The sequence below is a fragment of the Protopterus annectens genome, chromosome 1.part2, assembly GCF_019279795.1.
Source record: "Protopterus annectens isolate FY-2018-M chromosome 1.part2, PAN1.0, whole genome shotgun sequence".
In the NCBI taxonomy this organism is placed as follows: Eukaryota; Metazoa; Chordata; order Ceratodontiformes; family Protopteridae; genus Protopterus; species Protopterus annectens.
Window position 1 is genome coordinate 1,174,412,002 of NC_056727.1, and position 17,738 is coordinate 1,174,429,739.

A 17,738-nucleotide genomic window follows, 5' to 3' on the forward strand; every position below is an offset into this window, starting at 1 on the left:
GCGCAGATCAGATACAAAATTGCTATTAAGCATTAAATTATTTGCTAGAAAAAAACTTACAGTAATCAGTATTCTGTTTCGTTGCTTGCTTTCTCTTAAAACTTGTTAGTAGATCAAGCTAGGGACCTTAATCCAGTTATTCCCCTATGCAAGAATGAGAAAAAGCACACTAATTTTTCTTTTGTCATGCTCTTTTAACTAGACTTTTCTTTTTTACATTGCAGTGCCTACATTTCTTATAACTGATCAGGGAGGGAGAGAGAAAAAAAAGGAGAAATTTTTTACATTATTTTCCCTATTACACTTAAAAGTAACGAGAAAGCTTTACTTTATAGCAGGCAAAGAAAATCATGCACTATAAGAACCAGTACCATTAAGAAAAAAATTTTACCTACAGTTAACTTCCCCCTCCTCTTCCCCTCTCCTGTTTTTCAAAATGTTAATGACATGAAGTAGGATATATGGTTTAGTCCCTTACAATTTTAACAAAGTCCAAAAAAGTCCAATATTTCCAGATTTTCTTGTCCTGTCATGTTTCACAAATATACTTATTGCATTGTAATCCACCATTTGTCATTGTCCAAGTTACTGGTTTTATTGTTCATAAACTCTTGACTCTTCTAGTTGACTCTTGTGATGTCCTTCAAGGATGCATCTGCAGTCCTAACAAATGGGTTGTCCTGCCTCAGGCAGCCCTTCGGTCGGCCGAATTCCAAAGTCTGGGTCTGGCCTCGGCTGATGTCGCACTTCACCCGACGTCATAGCTGCAGTTAACCGGGTATAAAGGCATCAGCTGACGCCATTTTCCTCAGTCTTTCTTGCCGCGTGGCGCCCGAAGCAGAAGCTGTTCGCAAGTGCCGGTCGGTCAGAACCAGAGATTGCTACTACCGAAGACTTCTAAAAAGCTAAGTACCCCGTTGGGGACTCTTTCTTGCCTCAGCTGATGTCAGAAAAAGTGAATAACTGTTTAACTTGTGGGAAACAAATACCTCATAAAGATTTCCACTCTTACTGCCTACCTTGTTTAGGCCCAGACCATGACGTAGCAGCTTGTCTAGCCTGTGCTTCCTTCAACCGACGGACACTTAGACGTCGGTCGGAGTTTGCAGAGGAGTTTTTCGGCTCAGCTTTTGCTTACAACATGCCGTCGGAGACTCCGACTTCACAATTAGCTAAAAAGCGTAAGGAAAAGGACCGACACTCGCGGTCCGCAGTTTCGGCTGAAACCACTGTTAAGTCAACCGCGAGTGTCTCGGTTTCGCCTGAAACAGAGTCCTCGGTTCTTCCTTCAGCCGAAAGCTTGCCTCCTACCGAGGCCTCATCCAGCATGGCTGATTCTGCTACTGAAGTTCCACCTGCTCTTACAGGTTCACAGGATTTATCAGATACTATCCCTTTAGATATATCTACTCCTGCACGTGGAGCTGCTAGGCCCCCTGCATCCATGTCAATTAAGGCTTTTACCAGGGCTAAAGCAGCAAAATCAACCAAGACCGTGCCTGCTAAAACCCCCTCTCACAGGCCTAGCTCTAGTACTCAAATGCTTAGTCTAGCAGAGGATCTCATTTCTTTGATCAGGGGATCCCAGCCTCACCCTGACAGGGCCTCTCACCCCTCCAGAGAAGAGGCCTAGAGCAGAGCCCCCTGAGCCTGTTTCTACAGATTACTCCTCTGATGATTCAGAAAATACAAACCCTCCAGAAGGCCCTTATTCTCCATATGAGGACTCTGATGCAGAAGACTCCATTCCTTCTGCCTCTCCTCCTGAGGAATTTTCTTTTGGGGAAACCTTGCATGCTATGAGGGAACAATTTCAATGGCAGGGCCAGGATTTTTCAGACTCTAGGAAAAGGCTTAGGTCCTTTTTGCATTTGCCACAGCATAGGCCTTTAGCCATTCCTCCAGTACTTACAGTTGTGGATGATGCATTTAATGATGCTTGTACTGCTCCTGATTCACTTCCTCCGGCCCCTGCTAAGCCCGACAGATACTACAGGGTTCCGGACACTCATTATCACTTGTATAAGGCTCCTTTTGCAGATCCTGAAACTATTTCACAGGGCCCCAAGGCTGTAGCAGCTACCTCTGCCATAAAAACCCTCCCCTCTGAAAGGGAATCTAGGGCCTTAGAGAAATGGGGTAAAAAAGTTTATACTTCTGCTACTCTTTCAGCTAGGGCCTTAAACTGTCAATTCCACATGATTCAGTATCAGGAATTTATGTTAGATCAGTTAACTAAAAAACTGTCCTCGCCTGAACCTTTAGACCGAAAGTCTCTTCAGGAAATGGTACATAACATTCAGCAGGTCAGTAATCATTCCTTAAAATGCGGCTATGATGCACTGGAGGCTTCCTTTAGATCAGCTATGACTGGTACAGTGATCAGAAGGCATGCATGGTTAAAAGAGCAGTCCTTACCAGACCATGTAAAATCAAAGCTCCTAGATGCTCCCATGGATAAACACAGTTTGTTTGGCTCCCCTGCACAGCAAGTGTTGAAGAAGGTGGAAGAGAAAGCAAAATCTGTCCAGACAGTCAAGGATTTCTTACAGGTCCAGCCTCCAAGGTTTAGTAGGAACTGGCCTTCCAAGAATTGGTCCTTTCCAGACACCACCAGAGCACAGAGAGGCAGGAATAGGCGCCCAAGAGGCAGAGGTCAATCCAGAGGTGCCTACAGGGGACGTCAGTGGCAGCCTAACAACCAGCGAAGTGCTGCCACAGATCCAGCCACTACCACTTCCACAGGACAATCACAGTGAATTGGCTCTGAAACCGCCTACCAGGGAACAACTAGAAGCACCCTTAGGCGGAAAGCTAGCCTTATTTTCAGTAAACTGGCATTACATTACAGGAGACAAATGGATTTTACAGACAATAGACAAAGGTTACAGGTTTCACTTCCATACTCTACCAAGGAAGAGAGGAATGCCAAACCTACCTCCAAATCAAAAGACAAATGCTCTAGAACAAATAGACCACTTAATAAGGATGAGAGCTATAGAAAAGGTACCGTCTATGGAACAAGGGCAAGGATTTTACTCCAGACTTTTCCTGGTGCCAAGAAAGGAAAACCAATGGAGACCTATTCTCGACCTGTCCGCTCTGAACACATATCTCATTGTTCCAAAATTCAAGATGCTGACCCTACAGCAGCTTCTTCCCATGCTGGGCAAGGAGTCTTGGCTGGTAACTCTAGATCTCAAGGAGGCATACCTGCACGTCCCCATACGACCAAATTGCAGAAGATACCTCAGACTTCTTGCAGGATCAAAGCATTATCAATTCTCAGCATTGCCTTTTGGCTTATCTACTGCGCCCAGAGTATTCACGAAATGCCTGGCATCAGTAATTGCTCATTGCAGGCTTCAGGGAATTCAAATTTACCCTTACCTGGACGACTGCCTGTTACAAGCGGACAACAAAAACAAATTAACAAAAGATTTGAAAAAGGTCATTCACCTACTGCAAGCCCTGGGATACACAGTCCATATAAAAAAGTCAAGGCTGATACCATCCCAAAGGATAACTTTCTTGGGTGCAGAACTGGACACACCAAACCAAATGGCATCCCTCACAGCAGAAAAGCAGAAGCACCTACCACTCTATTTCATGGCATTAACAACGCAGAACCAGCTTACAGCAAGGAAAGTCCTGCAAGCCCTGGGTTACATGGCATCCTGCATAATATTGATCGCACATGCCAGACTACATATGAGGAAGTTGCAATGGTACCTAAGGAATTTATGATCTCAGCACAAGCACAGCCTAGAAACCCAAATTCCAATAATTCCATGCCTGAAGCAAGAATTCCGATGGTGGACTCAGGCCTGTCAATTGAACAAAGGACTGCCCTTCCACAGCCCTCAACCAAGCCAGACTATCACCACGGACGCCTCAGACCTCGGTTGGGGGGCACACATGCTGGACAAGTGCATACAAGGCTTATGGACTCAAGACCAGCTGAACCTACACATAAATCAAAAAGAGATGCTGGCAGTAAAACTGGCAATTCAGACATTCAGACCGTTTCTTCAACAGGGTCAATTGCTGATAAGGACGGACAACACCACAGTTATGTGGTATATCAACAAACAAGGAGGCACACATTCATATCCTCTATGCCGGATAGCAATGGACCTCTGGAATGTGGCCCTGAGCCCCAACATTCAGCTCCAGGCAATATTTGTGCCAGGAAAAGAAAATATACTAGCAGACATCTTAAGCAGAACTACCATGGATGCCCACGAATGGATGCTGCATCCAGACATCTTCAAATCCATTACAAGGAAATGGGGACTACCAGAAATAGACTTGTTCGCATCCCCACACAACCACCAATTGAAAAAATTCTGCAGAAGGACATACCACCCACTTGCTTGGAAGGTGGACTCCCTATCTTTCAGTTGGGAAAACCTGACAGCATATGCATTCCCACCTCTTCCTTTGATGCACAAGGTGCTATTGAAGATCAAAGAAGATCACCCAAGGATCATCCAGATAGCTCCAGACTGGCCGAGGCAGCATTGGTACCCATTATTGAAGAGTATGTCTCGGGAGCACGCATGGCCTCTACCCCCTAGTTCCTTTACTGCTAACACAGAACAACTTCAAAACCCTGCATCCAAACTTGAAAACACTGCAGCTAGCTGCTTGGAACATTGCATAAGACAAAATAACCCAGATTTATCTCAAAGGGTTAAAGACATTATCTTGGGAGGCTCGCAGACCCTCAACAAGAAAAACTTATTCAGCAAAATGGAAAAGATATCTCATTTGGAGTGCAGCAAAAGGAGAAAATGTATCACTGGTAAACATAGCTAACATCCTGGAATACTTAGCAGAGCTTTTCCACAATGGCCTGTCCTACTCTTCCATTAAGATTCATGCATCAGCTATTTCAGCAGAATACAACATGGATCCTCCAGTCTTCTCTCATCCTCTACTCAGGCAGTTTCTGAGAGGAATTAAAAATGTAAAGCCACCAAGGAAGCCACCATTGCCTACATGGGACTTGAACTTTGTGCTAGAAAAGTTGACTCTTCCCCCCTTTTGAACCAGCAGCAACAGCAGAATTACAGTACTTATCATGGAAAACTGCTTTCCTGCTTGCAATTACTTCAGCAAGAAGGGTTTCTGAATTACAGGCATTAATGGCAGTACAGCCCTTCCTTATCTTCCATCAGGATAGAGTGTCCATGAGAACTAATCCTACTTTTATGCCAAAGGTGGTCTCCAGGGTATAATTAAACCAAGCAATCCACCTACCTACATTCTTCCCCAACCCACAGAACAGGGGGGAAAGACTACTACATACCTTGGATGTGCATAGGCAATTGCGCTACTACCTGGACAGAACCAAGAACAATAGAAAAACTGACCAGCTTCTGGTAGCATATGCAACAGGAATGGAAGGAAAAGCAATTTCAAAACAGACAATCTCAAAATGGATAGGAAATTGCATTAGATTTTGTTGCTCTTATCATGGAAAGACAACACCAGAAAACATCAGACCTCACTCCACAAGGGCTACAGCCACTACTACAGCTTTTTTACGAGGAGTGGCTACCAACGACATTTTAGAGGCTGCTACTTGGAGCTCCGTGCATACATTTGCCAAGCATTATAATCTACCCTTATACTCCAGATCCCGAGCAGGTTTTGCCACTGCTGTTTTGCAAGGGATCTTAACTACACCATAATCTTTAGTACCTCCTCCCCCAGTTTGGCTATGGTATTCTTCCCATTTGTTAGGACTGCAGATGCATCCTTGAAGGACATAGTACAGTTCTGTACCTACCATAAATGTAGATGTCTGAGAGGTATGCATCTGCAGTCAGGATTACCCACCCTCCTTCCCCTCTGTGGTACTCCTAGGGTATTTGCCCATCTCTTAGCTAGCTGGGGGAATCTATTATGGTGTATTTGTTTGTATATATGTATATACATGTTTATTTCTATTTGCTCTCTATTGTTTGGAAACATTTGCATTTATCCAAATTTAGCCTTCCTAGAGGGCACCTGGCATCTGGGGCAAGAAACACTGAGGAAAATGGCGTCGGCTGATGCCTTTATACCCAGTTAACTGCAGCTATGATGTCGGGTGAAGTGCGACATCAGCCGAGGCCAGACCCAGACTTTGGAATCCGGCCGACCGAAGGGCTGCCTGAGGCAGGACAACCCATTTGTTAGGACTGCAGATGCATACCTCTCGGACATCGACATTTATGGTAGGTACAAAACTGTACTTTTCCTTCTCTCAAGCATTTTTTATTGAAACATTGGGAAAGGTTTCACTGACACAATCTCTCTTACCAGAAGAACAAGAAACGGAATGTCCTGTCTCACAGCTCACTTTTTGTTGGACAAACTTTTGTATTTCCTGCTTAGCATGTACTTCATCAAAAAATGATGTCCCTCCAGGGAAGAATATTTTGAAGATAGCAGGATACAGTAGGATTGAATCTCACACTGCTTCTCGACATTCCTTGACTAGTGATATAAATTTGCTCCTCCTCTTCTTGATGTCCAATGAGTAATCATTCTCCAGCAACACTTATCTGTGTCTCACTTTTAGTACTTTGTCCTTCTGCCACAGTTTTGTCAGAATCAACTCCTTCTGCTGGTAAGATTGCATGTTTACTATTAAAGGTATTGGTTGCTTTCTCATAGTCAGGTTTGGAGCATTCACATGATATGCCGTTTCAATGATTAACTGCTGTGGAATACCAGTAAAGTTGCTTGTTTATGCTTTCATAAAATTAATGTAGTCTGATCCTTCCAGCTTCTCTGGTACAGCAGAAGATCTCAGGTTTTTTCTACATGCTCTGTCCTCTAATAGTGTTACTTTTTGAAACATCTCTTCTTGTGCAGTCTCGTATTCAGCCAGTCTTTTCTTCATTTCGATCTCTGATTTTTGCAGTTTTATCACCTGATGTGAATATCTTTTTAAAGCTGCTTCCATTTTTTCCAGCCTTTTGTTGTTGGAGTTGATATACATCAGTGTTTCATTTGCTCTATGTGCAGTTGTCATATACTACTTCTAGGTTACTGGAAGTCATGTCTGGAGCTTGCTCTGCTTTTTGCTAAACAGCTACAGTACTTTTCCCAGTCAGTGTTTTTTCCTCACCTTATGAAGCTGATTTTCCTTCAGGCCCCTCTGTATTTCTTTTTTCCTGTCATCCAGGCAGTGCACTTACTAGCCAGGAATTTACCCAGAAGTATAAATCCACTGTCTTTTTCTCCCAAGTTTGTTTTCACACTGGAGGAGCTAGAATTAAGCTGTTACTCAATGTGCAGCCATCTTGGAAGTCCCAGTTTTCTTTTCTGTTAATGTATGTTTGACTATGTCTTAAGTTATAATTTAATAAAGTTGTTAAAAAAACAAAGGCACTTGGACCACAAAAAATGTCATATAGCTGCTTTGATGATGCTTTTTTGTTTCAAATTGTTAAGCATGAATATATCAGGCTGGTAATTGGTTATCAGACTGGAGCAAGAATCTTAATGGTCTTTAGTCAGGCGGCATCTCACAAGGCACAGCATAGTTTTCTTTAGTGGAAGAACTTGCTGGCAGTGGTAAGTAGAACCATAAGCAAGTAGCAATGTAAAAGAAAACCTGCTTCATGCAGGCAACCTGCCATAAAAAGGAAAACTAACATAATGTGAACTTCATTTGGCACTCTCTCATTTTCAAGTTCAACTTTTATGGATTTACAGTTTGATACCAAGAAAGCTGAACTTTTGGAATAGATCATTTCCAGTTGAAATCTGTCAACATACACCAATTGAAAGTGTTGCAGGTCTTCCAGTTTCTGTAGTATTAGAATTAAAAAAAAAAAAGTGATCCTTTGTCACAAAATTCTTGCACTCTTCTGTTAAACTCCCTTTGCAGCAATTCCATATAATCGCACGTCCACAGAGTCCTGCTTATGTTATGGGAAATAACTTATTTGCCTAATAATGTAATAAAAGGTATGCCTTTCAGTGTCTTTTCTGAAGACAGCTTAGCAGAAAACTTTTCCAACCTTTGTACTGCTGATTAGTTTTCTGTGTCCCTTGTAACAGTGTTTGTGTTTGTATTATGTCATATCTGTCAAACAGTTTTGTTAATCATTTCTCATCAGTTAAGTTACACAATATTGCTCACCAGTTTTTTCTTCAAGGGAAACTTTAACGGGCTCAAGACGAGAAACAGATTGCTTGAGTATTGCTACACGAAATCTTTGTATACAGAATCCACACACGATCCAGGGGCCTAAACCTTGTCACCACAATAAACAGAACATGCTGGAGGGATAGATTCCTGTCCCAGAGACTTCCCATACTCTGGAACAAACTACCCATTCATGTCGAGCAAAGCTCCTCTTTGGCCCTCTTTAAAAAAAAAAAATCTTGATGACTGGATGGGAAATAGAAAATTCACCCTGGGGATCTCCTATGTGGCACTGCTTGACAGGGGCACAAGATAATAATTTTCTTGGGTGGCGAAAGCCAGGAAATTTTTTTGGCTAGGCTTATATAGGCTCCAGGGCCGATAGCCTAGTACATACCTATGAACCTGTGTAAAGGTTTATGCAATCTCTTGTGTGTCGAGATAATTATGAAACCAAGAGACTAATGTTCTGATTTTAGTTCTGCTGGTGAATAACATAGTGGAAGCTCAAGTGGATTACTCAGTTCACCTTTCTGTAGAAGGTGTACCAAAAGTGGTCACAGAAAATGCTTTGTAAAGGCGATCTTGTTCTGTTGGGAGTTTATAAACTAAAACAGTGAGTAGAAAGGTCACACACAAAAAAAAAAATCTGTAGGTCTTGTCATTTGGTCCCTGTTATCAGTTGCCATTTCATCTGTGCACTGGTACCATGTCTATGGACTGCCCTAGACTTACATGCTGTAAAATGAGCTGTTGATGTATGTTGTATGTATTAGACTAATGTGTATTAAATTTTAAACTTTTTTTGCTGTGGTGGTGGTTGTTGAAATTGGAGCTTTTCTCCCCGGGCCTCCACTGAAAATGGAAATATATCATGTGGACCAGCCCGGTTAACAAATGTTAAATAAATAATAAAAATGTAGCAGCATTTCTGTAATATAGCAGTATTTTTGTTTGCAAAATTGACAGTTTCTCAGCACAATGTTGTATGAAAGCATTTTTTGTGTACTGTGTCCCATCATTAAAGGATTAGCCTTTTTTGTTGTACTTTGAGTAGCAATTTAACTTGCTGTTGTGGAAAGACCATTCCAATTTTGCTAAAAAAAATTGTAGCAAAGTGGTTTCTTTCTCCTAAACAGTGATTGCTTGTTTGTGCTGTTGTGTGTCTCATCAACTCTCGAAAATATAGCTGTATACATAATCATCCCCCTTTTTTCCCCATTTTCTGCATGTGGTTGGGGTGTCTAACCAGCTGTTGTCCTCTGTCTCTCTGTGCAGTGGCACTGTCCTACCTTCTTCAACAGTCATTCCCTAATTGTCACAGTCTCGTCTTACACAATCTATACATCTCTTTGATGGATGCTCTTATTTCCTGTTGCCTTCTTCCTGTCTATCCCAAATCATTTTTACCAGCTTGTCGTTTCTGCATGTGTGCCTGAACCACCATACTCTCTTCTCTCTAACCTTTTCTACAGTTGGAGATACTTTGGCTCCTGTTCTTATGTCCTCATTTCTTTGCCTTTTTCACAGTTTGCATCATACAATTTGTCTCGGCATCTTTATCTCCATCACCTCTAGCTTTCTCAACTGCTCTACCTTTACTGCCCAGGTTTCTGTACCATACAGGAGTACTGGTTGCACCACTGTTTTGTACACCTTACTTTTTTCAGCTTCTTTGGCTTTCTGTCATACACTACCCCTGACTCACTGTGCCATTTGGCTGCAGCTCCTTTGATTCCAGCTTTGACCTCCTTATTCAGACTTCCATTCTCCTTACCACCCTTTCCCAGATACCTGAAGCCTTTAACCTGTTCCACCATTTTCCCTTCTATCTCAGTTCTAAAGTTCTTGCTTAGACACGCACACACACGCACACCGCAATGTACCTAACATGAAAATGGCTGGATTTTAGTCATTCATCATTTAGAACTACTGCACATCTTAACCTGCTACAGGGCTCTTCCATGCATTTCAACTGGAGTACCTCATTCAGCTTTTCAAGTAAGAAGGGCTATTTCAGCTACAAATTTATATATGAATTACCAGACACCAGAAGTCATTGTAGCTTATTCAAATAATGTGCAGTAATCTTGTGGGTATCTGTTTAATAGAACTCCAATATGAAGTATAGGTGCCGAGATGCAGCTCTGCAATGCACATACCCAGACCTTATACCTTAAAGGGCACTTTACTACAGATCTGGTATTAAAAAATGCCCACTTTAAAATGTTGACCAGTTTAAATGAAGGATGTTAACTCTGCTGAGCTTCAAACATCAATCAAGTACAATTTCTCTCTGATATTTTTAATACCTAGCATTTAAGGAATATTTCTTTTGTACCACTACTTTGTGCTATTTTCATTAAGATAGAATACTAGGTTTTGTGTCATTTTATACTGGAGAGCCTTCTCTTTGGCTCTTAATTGGTTTGTTAATATTACTGATCTGTGTTCTAGCAGTTTACCCACACCTTAATCAGTCACTTTTTAAGTAAATGTAATTACTTTCACAGATCCTAATTTTCACATTGTTGGTGAAACCACAGGTGAGATGGGATGTAATTGAAATCTTACATTTTGGTGTTACAGGGACTGCTTTCTTCTGTAATGTGCGCTGCTGTGGGTGGGTATACTAACCACAGTCAATATATTTATGCCATTAATTTATCTATGAAAAAGGGACATCCTTTGGGTGTTCACAGTACCCTCCCTATTCCTCTTGTGTGTTGCTCCTTCATCAGATTAGATGCTGTTGGAGTTTTACAAGTTATGCAAGGGTGTGTTTATATATCTTGGTAAATGATGGGTGTTGGAGCTTCATTTTTTTTTTTTGTTGCAAAAAAAAAAAAAAGTTTGCTGGTTCCATGGTTGGGATAAGGAGGCAGGCTCCTGGCTTTGAGCTTTCTTGGTTTGCAGTTAGTGGCATTGCAGTATGCACCAACATGCGACCTACAAAACCGTTGATTGGTTGGAAAAGATAAATCCAATTTGTATACCCACCCAGCAGGGTTTCCTTACAAGTCACCTGCATGATATTGTAGTAGTGCTTTTTTGTAGCATGTGTCCCACAGCTGTAGACGTTAAGCAGTCTATCAGCAGACAGCATGACACACACGTCTGCATCAGACTTTGATTCAGCTGGACTGATTTTGATTTATATTTCTTTTACAGATGGGACCACCCTGCCACCTAACATTCATCAGAATTCTGGTCAGTTACATTTCATGAGGGTTTCAAAGAGTGATGCTGGCAATTACACCTGCTTGGCAACCAATAACATACAAGGGGAGATCAGAGCAGTGGTGCAGCTTCAAGTTGTAGGTAAGAAATCATTGTGTGAACTTTTTTCAGTTCTTTTAGCTGCTACAGTTCCCTGCACTCAAAGGTATTGCCGTACTGGTGCATTTTTGCAATTGTTTTCTGTCACTGGATGTTTGTAGATGACTGCTTGTTTCAGTTACATTCATTATTTTGTATTGGTTAATTTGCAAACTAAGTGTAATTTTATGTACAGTGTGATATGTGCGCCAGTGACTGTTGTATTAAGTGGTCTCACTCTTGGCATCTGATAACCTCCTGCTGTACAGTTCAGCTTTAAGAAACTTCTGAAAAATGCACACTAATTTTTGCAAGCAATAACTGTTTGAAGAATGTGCCGTATTTTTAGAAGATGTTTATACTTTCTCTGTTACAGTAGATGTCTTGAGTTTTTAGAATTTTTGCATGTTGAAGTAAAGGTTTCCAGACGAGTAGCCCTCCTAGTATTATAACATGGCAGATGTTAATTTTTTTATGCCTTTATACACTCCAGTGGCTCTACTCGACAAAGGCACTGGAAACTAAGGTCAGGTGGCACGATGCCAGGCTATCCTATGGGCTAGGCTTGTAAAGGCTCCAGGGCCATTCGCCTAGTACACACCTATGAACCTATATATGGAGCAGGAAGCCAGCAATCTAGTAGATACAGTCATATTTATAGAGAAGGCTTTATCATGCTTGGATTCATTTCTCCATATCTTTTGAATTTAATTCAATGATTGAAATGGACCCCATTCCTAAATCAAAGTATGATTAAAATTCATGAAATTAGTATTGTTTCAGTCTTTGTTGTTAGCCAGAAGTGCTCTTTGCATCATCTGCAATGTTCCCAGAATTGACTACTGCAGTTCATACGGAGTTACATGTATTGGTAGCATATCTAAACAAGACTGCAAATTCTTTGAGACCCATTGCTCCTACTGCTGTTGGAATTGTCTGGATATCATCCTCCTGCATTGTCCTTGTGTCTGCCTGCAGTTCCTTGTATTTTTGACTTTGTCTCTCTCTCTTTGTATGTTGTTGTTGTTTGTCTTTCGGCTTTTTCCCGGTAAGGGGTCGCCACAGCGGAACTCCGGTCCGCTAATGATTGGCAGTAGATGTTTTTTACGAACCGCCGAGGTGCCAGCTCGACACCCAACCTTCAACGAAGGCACGCCCATTTATGCACTCATGTCTTTCGAATGCTACCCAACCGTGGGGAGGACATGCAGATTCTACACAGAAGGCACTCCCAAGCCAAGCTGAGAATCGAACGGGAGAACCTCTTGCTGTGAGGTAACAACGCTACCACTGTACCACCACCATAGTTGTCAGCTGTAACAATTTCAATGATCAGCGCTACTTTTGTTTTCTATGGACTTTGTCTGGTTTTCACTGTTTGTAAAGGATGATCCCATGTGATATCAGTATCATTCTCTGTAATGCTTTGCGGCTCATGTTTCTAATGCTTCTCAGCTACTTTAATTTTGTAATGTTTGCATAAATCCCCAATGCAATAGTCTTGCCACATTATTATGCCTCTCTGCCATTAATGTATCAAACCCAGCAACAAGATGTGTGACTGTTTCCAGTTCTTTTTTTACAAACGTGCATTTGTCTGTTTTTCCCACATGTTCAGTGTACTTTGTAAACCAATGTGCCAGTGTGTGCACAGTTCACTGTCCTGGGCCACCAGTATTGACCTTTCTTCTTTGTTTAAATTCACCATTCCTGTGTCAGATCCTGATTGACATGAGGTTGTTCCAGGAGCTTTCTGTACTTGCCAACTATATTTATGCCTCTTGCACATTTCTTCCCCTTCTCATCTAATACTTCACCTTATATTCTTTATTTTTTGGAACTTTCAGTTGCTGTCTTGTTTTTTTCTACTTCTGGTTTGATTTCCATTCCCACTTGACACCAGTAACCGTCTGCTAAACTAAGCAGGGCAGTCATCTTAGAATGGTTCTCCTCCTGTTTTACAACTTTCACTATGTTTGAACTTGTGAGGGCAGCAGATATGTATGCAGTCCTGCTATTGCCAATCTCTACATGTCATCAGTTTCAAGGAGGCCCAGACCTCCTCCAGTGCAAGGAATATTTAATCTTGGTATGCACTGCATTTCGTAAATGATAAGCGTGACATATTTTTCTTGTTTTCCTGTCCAACTGATCCATTACTTTTTGGGGCCAGTCATCACGAAACTGTTAGTTTTAGTCTTTTCAGATATTCCTTACTTAGTTTTCTTCACATTTGTTCATGTTTTATTGTCTGTCCTTCATTGATTCCCAAGTATTTATATATTTCCTCCTGTTCAAGTTCCTTTATATCACATTCCTGTCCCAGACTGATATTTTCTTGTTGCTGCAGCTTTCTTGTTTTAAAATTTGCTTTTTCACATTTATCAAGACCAAATGACATTCTTATATTTTTTAAGAAAGTTTTGACCAATTGCAGTTATGCTTTCAGTTGATGAACCTGATGAACTATACAGTTTTAAATCATCCGCAAAAAGAAGATAAGTCTTAACACTTTTTCTGGGGGTCAAGTTGTAACCATGATTTAATCTGTTAGCTTAATGGGTTAAGGGCAAGACAAAAGAGCAATTGTGACAGTCATCCAGGAATATCCCCCTTTGAATTTTTATTGCCGTGATGATAATTTGTCCTTTATCATGGTTTAGCTGTAAAGTGGTTTGCCACTGTTTCATGGTCACTGGAATGTAATTGGTCGATGTAGGATGTATCTTGTACATCTGTAAGCACTTCTTTATCCATGAATATGGGATGCTGTCAGTTGCTTTTTTATAGTCTGTCCATGCCATGCTTAGATTCTTCCCCTTTTTAAAATTCTCTATTATGACTTTAACAACAAAGATCCTTTATTCCATATGACTTTATTTTATTACTCAGTTGTTCTGTTGCCATGATTGAGTTTTCTACTAAATGACTATAAACTTTGTCTGCATCAATTCTGGTGTATAGTTTGTACATCTTTGGAAGGGAAGATGTTCTTCGTGTTTCACTGTTGCAGTCATCACATTTGGGTTCTCCCTGCCAGGGTAGCCCTCAGTCGGCCCGCATACCAGAGGCGTAGTATTTCTGCATCGGTTGCTTTCACTTCAGGACTGACATCAGGTCATCAGTGGTTTAAAAACAGTCAGCTGACGCCATTACATCAGTCTTTCTTGCTGAGGAGCCCGAAGCAGAAGCAATTTGCACGAGTGCCGGTCAGCCGCTACCTGAGTTTTTCATTTCCGAATTGAAGCTGAAGTCTTATAAAGCTAAGTACCCCGTTGGGGATCCTTTTTTCTTGCTCTGACAGATGTCAGAAAAAGTTAACAATTGTCTCACCTGTGGAAAGCAAATACCACACCAAGATTTTCATTCCTACTGCGTCACTTGTTTAGGCCCAGACCATGACGTCCCCCACTGTTGCTTTTGTGCTTTGTTCAATGCCAGAATTGTACGTCATTGGGCCCTTATTGTAGTTAGATATTTTCGCTCCGTCTGTGACAACCGATCTTCCGAAAAAAACGTAAGGATAAAGACGGAGACAAACTGCACCGGTCCAAAACTGCCGATGAAGTTTCCGTTAAGCTAGATGTCCTTCAAGAATGCAACTGCAGTCCTGACATGGGTTGTCCTGCCTCAGGCAGCCCTTCGGTCAGCCGGATTCCAAAGTCTGGGTCCGGCGTCGGCTGATGTCACCTCCTCCCCGACGTCAGAGCGGCTGGGGTATAAAGGTATCCGCCGACGCCATCTTCTCCAGTCTTTCTTGCCACGCGGTGCCCGAAGCAGAAGCAGTTCGCAAGTGCTGGTCGGTCAGCTCCTGTGTTTCAGTTACCGAAGTCATCTAAAAGCTAAGTACCCCATTGGGGAACATTTTTTCTTGCCTCAGCCGATGTCAGAAAAAATTGAAAAGGTTAATAATTGTTTGTCTTGTGGTAAACAAATACCTCATAAGGACTTCCATTCTTACTGCCTCCCTTGCCTGGGCCCAGATCATGACGTCTCGGCCTGTGCTGCCTGTGCTTGCTTTAATAAGCGCACACTCAGGCGCCGGGCAGAATTTGCCGAAGACTTTTTTGGCGAATCCTTTGCTTATATCATGCCGTCGGAACAACCGACAACACAATCTACCAAAAACCGCAAGGACCGGAACCGACATCCTCGGCCTGCGTCTTCCACCGATACCACACCTAAGCCTTCTGCGAGTGCTTTGGTCCCTTCGGAAGTGGTAATTCTACTGCCCCAGGCCGACGACACCTCTTTAACACGTTCTTCGGTCCCGGAGATTTCACCGGTGCCGGTTGTTGATTTTCCTCCAGAACCCGAAGCTCTGGATTTACCTGACACCATTCCTGTGGACAAGGTTACCCCTGCACGTGGGGCAGCTAGGCCTCCAGTATCCATGTCCATCAAGGCCTTTGCACGTGCTAAGGCTGCCAGCCAGGCCAAGGCCCACCCTAAGCCTACTGCTCAGGGTCCCTCTTCTGATAGACAGATCATGACTCTTGCTGCAGATTTAATCTCTCATCAGAGGTTCTCAGCCGCACCCGGACAGAGGTTCTCAGCCACTTGCAGATAAAAGGCCTAGAACTGAGCAGACAGACACCCTCTCCTCAGATGAAGCCTCTGGGGATTCAGAGCACTCAGATACCCAGGATGAATCCTTCCAGGCCTATGAGGACTCGGATGCTGAGGATTCAATTCCCTCTGCCTCCTCTACAGAGGATATTTCTTTTGGTGAGGTTCTCCACTCCATGAGAGAACATTTTCAGTGGCAGGGTCAGGAATTCTCTGACTCCAGGAAAAGGCTACGTACCTTCCTTAAGCTGCCCCAACACAGACCTTTAGCTATTCCACCAGTGTTGGATGTCCTTGATGATGTATACTCAGACTCCAGTGCTTCGCCTGATTCTCTCCCTCCTGCTCCTGTCAAACCTGACAGATATTACAAGCTCCCTGAAACCCATAAGCATCTCTTTAAGGCCCACTCTGTGGATTTAGAGACTATTTCGCAGGGCCCCAAGGCACAGTGGCTTCTTCCTCGGCCAAAAACCCTCTGCCCGCTGACGGGGAAGCTTAGGTCCCTGGAGAGATGGGGCAAAAAAGTTTATACCTCTTCCACCCTTGCCATGAGGTCACTTAACTGCCTTTTTCATATGTTTCAGTACCAGGATTTCTTAATGGATGATTTGCAGAAAAAGTTAGCCTCTCCTGAGCCTATAGATAGAAAGGCATTGCAGGATTTGGTTCATAACACTCAGCAGGTTAGCAATCATTTTCTACAGTGTGGTTATGATGCATTGGAAGCTTCATGTAGGGCAGCCATGACAGGGGCCATTATACGTAGACATGCTTGGTTGAAAGAACAGCCACTGCCAGACCATGTTAAAGTTAAGCTCCTGGATGCACCTCTGGAAAAGCTTTTTGGTGCTAATGCACAGGATGTATTGAAGTCTATTGAGGAAAAGGCAAAATCAGTACAGACTGTCAAGGATTTCCTCCAGGTTCAACCTCCCAGATTCAGTAGGAATTGGCCTTCTAAGAATTGGTCCTTTCCAGACTCGGACAAGTTTCAAAGGGGAAAGAACAGGCGTGCTCGAGGTAGAGGGCAATACCGAGGCTCCTACAGGGGCCGCCAGTGGCAACCACCAAATCAAAGAAGTGGTGCAGGGAGTTCACCAGCACCACAGGGACAATCACAATGACTTGGCTTTCACTCCGCCTACCAAGGCTCAAAGAGAAGCTCCTCTAGGCGGAAAATTATCTTTATTCTCAAAGAACTGGCACATTTTAACCAAGGACAAATGGATTCTGGACATAATAGACAGAGGTTACAGGTTCCACTTCCACACCTTACCAACGAGACAAGGCATGCCAAACCTGCCACAAAATCAAAGGGCAGAGGCTCTCTTACAAGTTGCAAAGCTGTTACAAATAAAAGCTATAGAAAAAGTTCCTCCTCAGGAACAATGCCAGGGAATTCTATTCAAGACTGTTCCTTGTTCCAAGAAAAGAAAAGCAATGGAGGCCTATACTGGACTTGTCTATTCTAAACACCTTTCTCATTGTGCCAAAATTCAAAATGCTGACGTTACAGCAACTCCTTCCCATGCTGGGCAAGGGGTCTTGGCTGGTTACTCTGGACCTCAAGAAGGCATACCTGCATGTCCCAATCAGACACAGCTGCAGAAGATACCTCAGATTTCTTGCAGGAACAGAGCATTATCAATTCTCAGCATTGCCGTTTGGCTTATCTACTGCGCCCAGAGTATTCACG

General features: G+C 42.6%; 1 protein-coding gene across 1 annotated transcript in view; it reads left to right on the forward strand.

The window, feature by feature from the left end:
• Nucleotides 1-17,738, forward strand: part of PTK7 (protein tyrosine kinase 7 (inactive)) — a 2,009,558-nt gene that overhangs the window by 1,518,375 nt on the left and 473,445 nt on the right. The window contains exon 11 of the mRNA XM_044060033.1: nt 11,324-11,473. Within this exon, the coding sequence (XP_043915968.1) occupies nt 11,324-11,473 (150 nt within the window). The remainder of the gene's footprint in view (nt 1-11,323; nt 11,474-17,738) is intronic.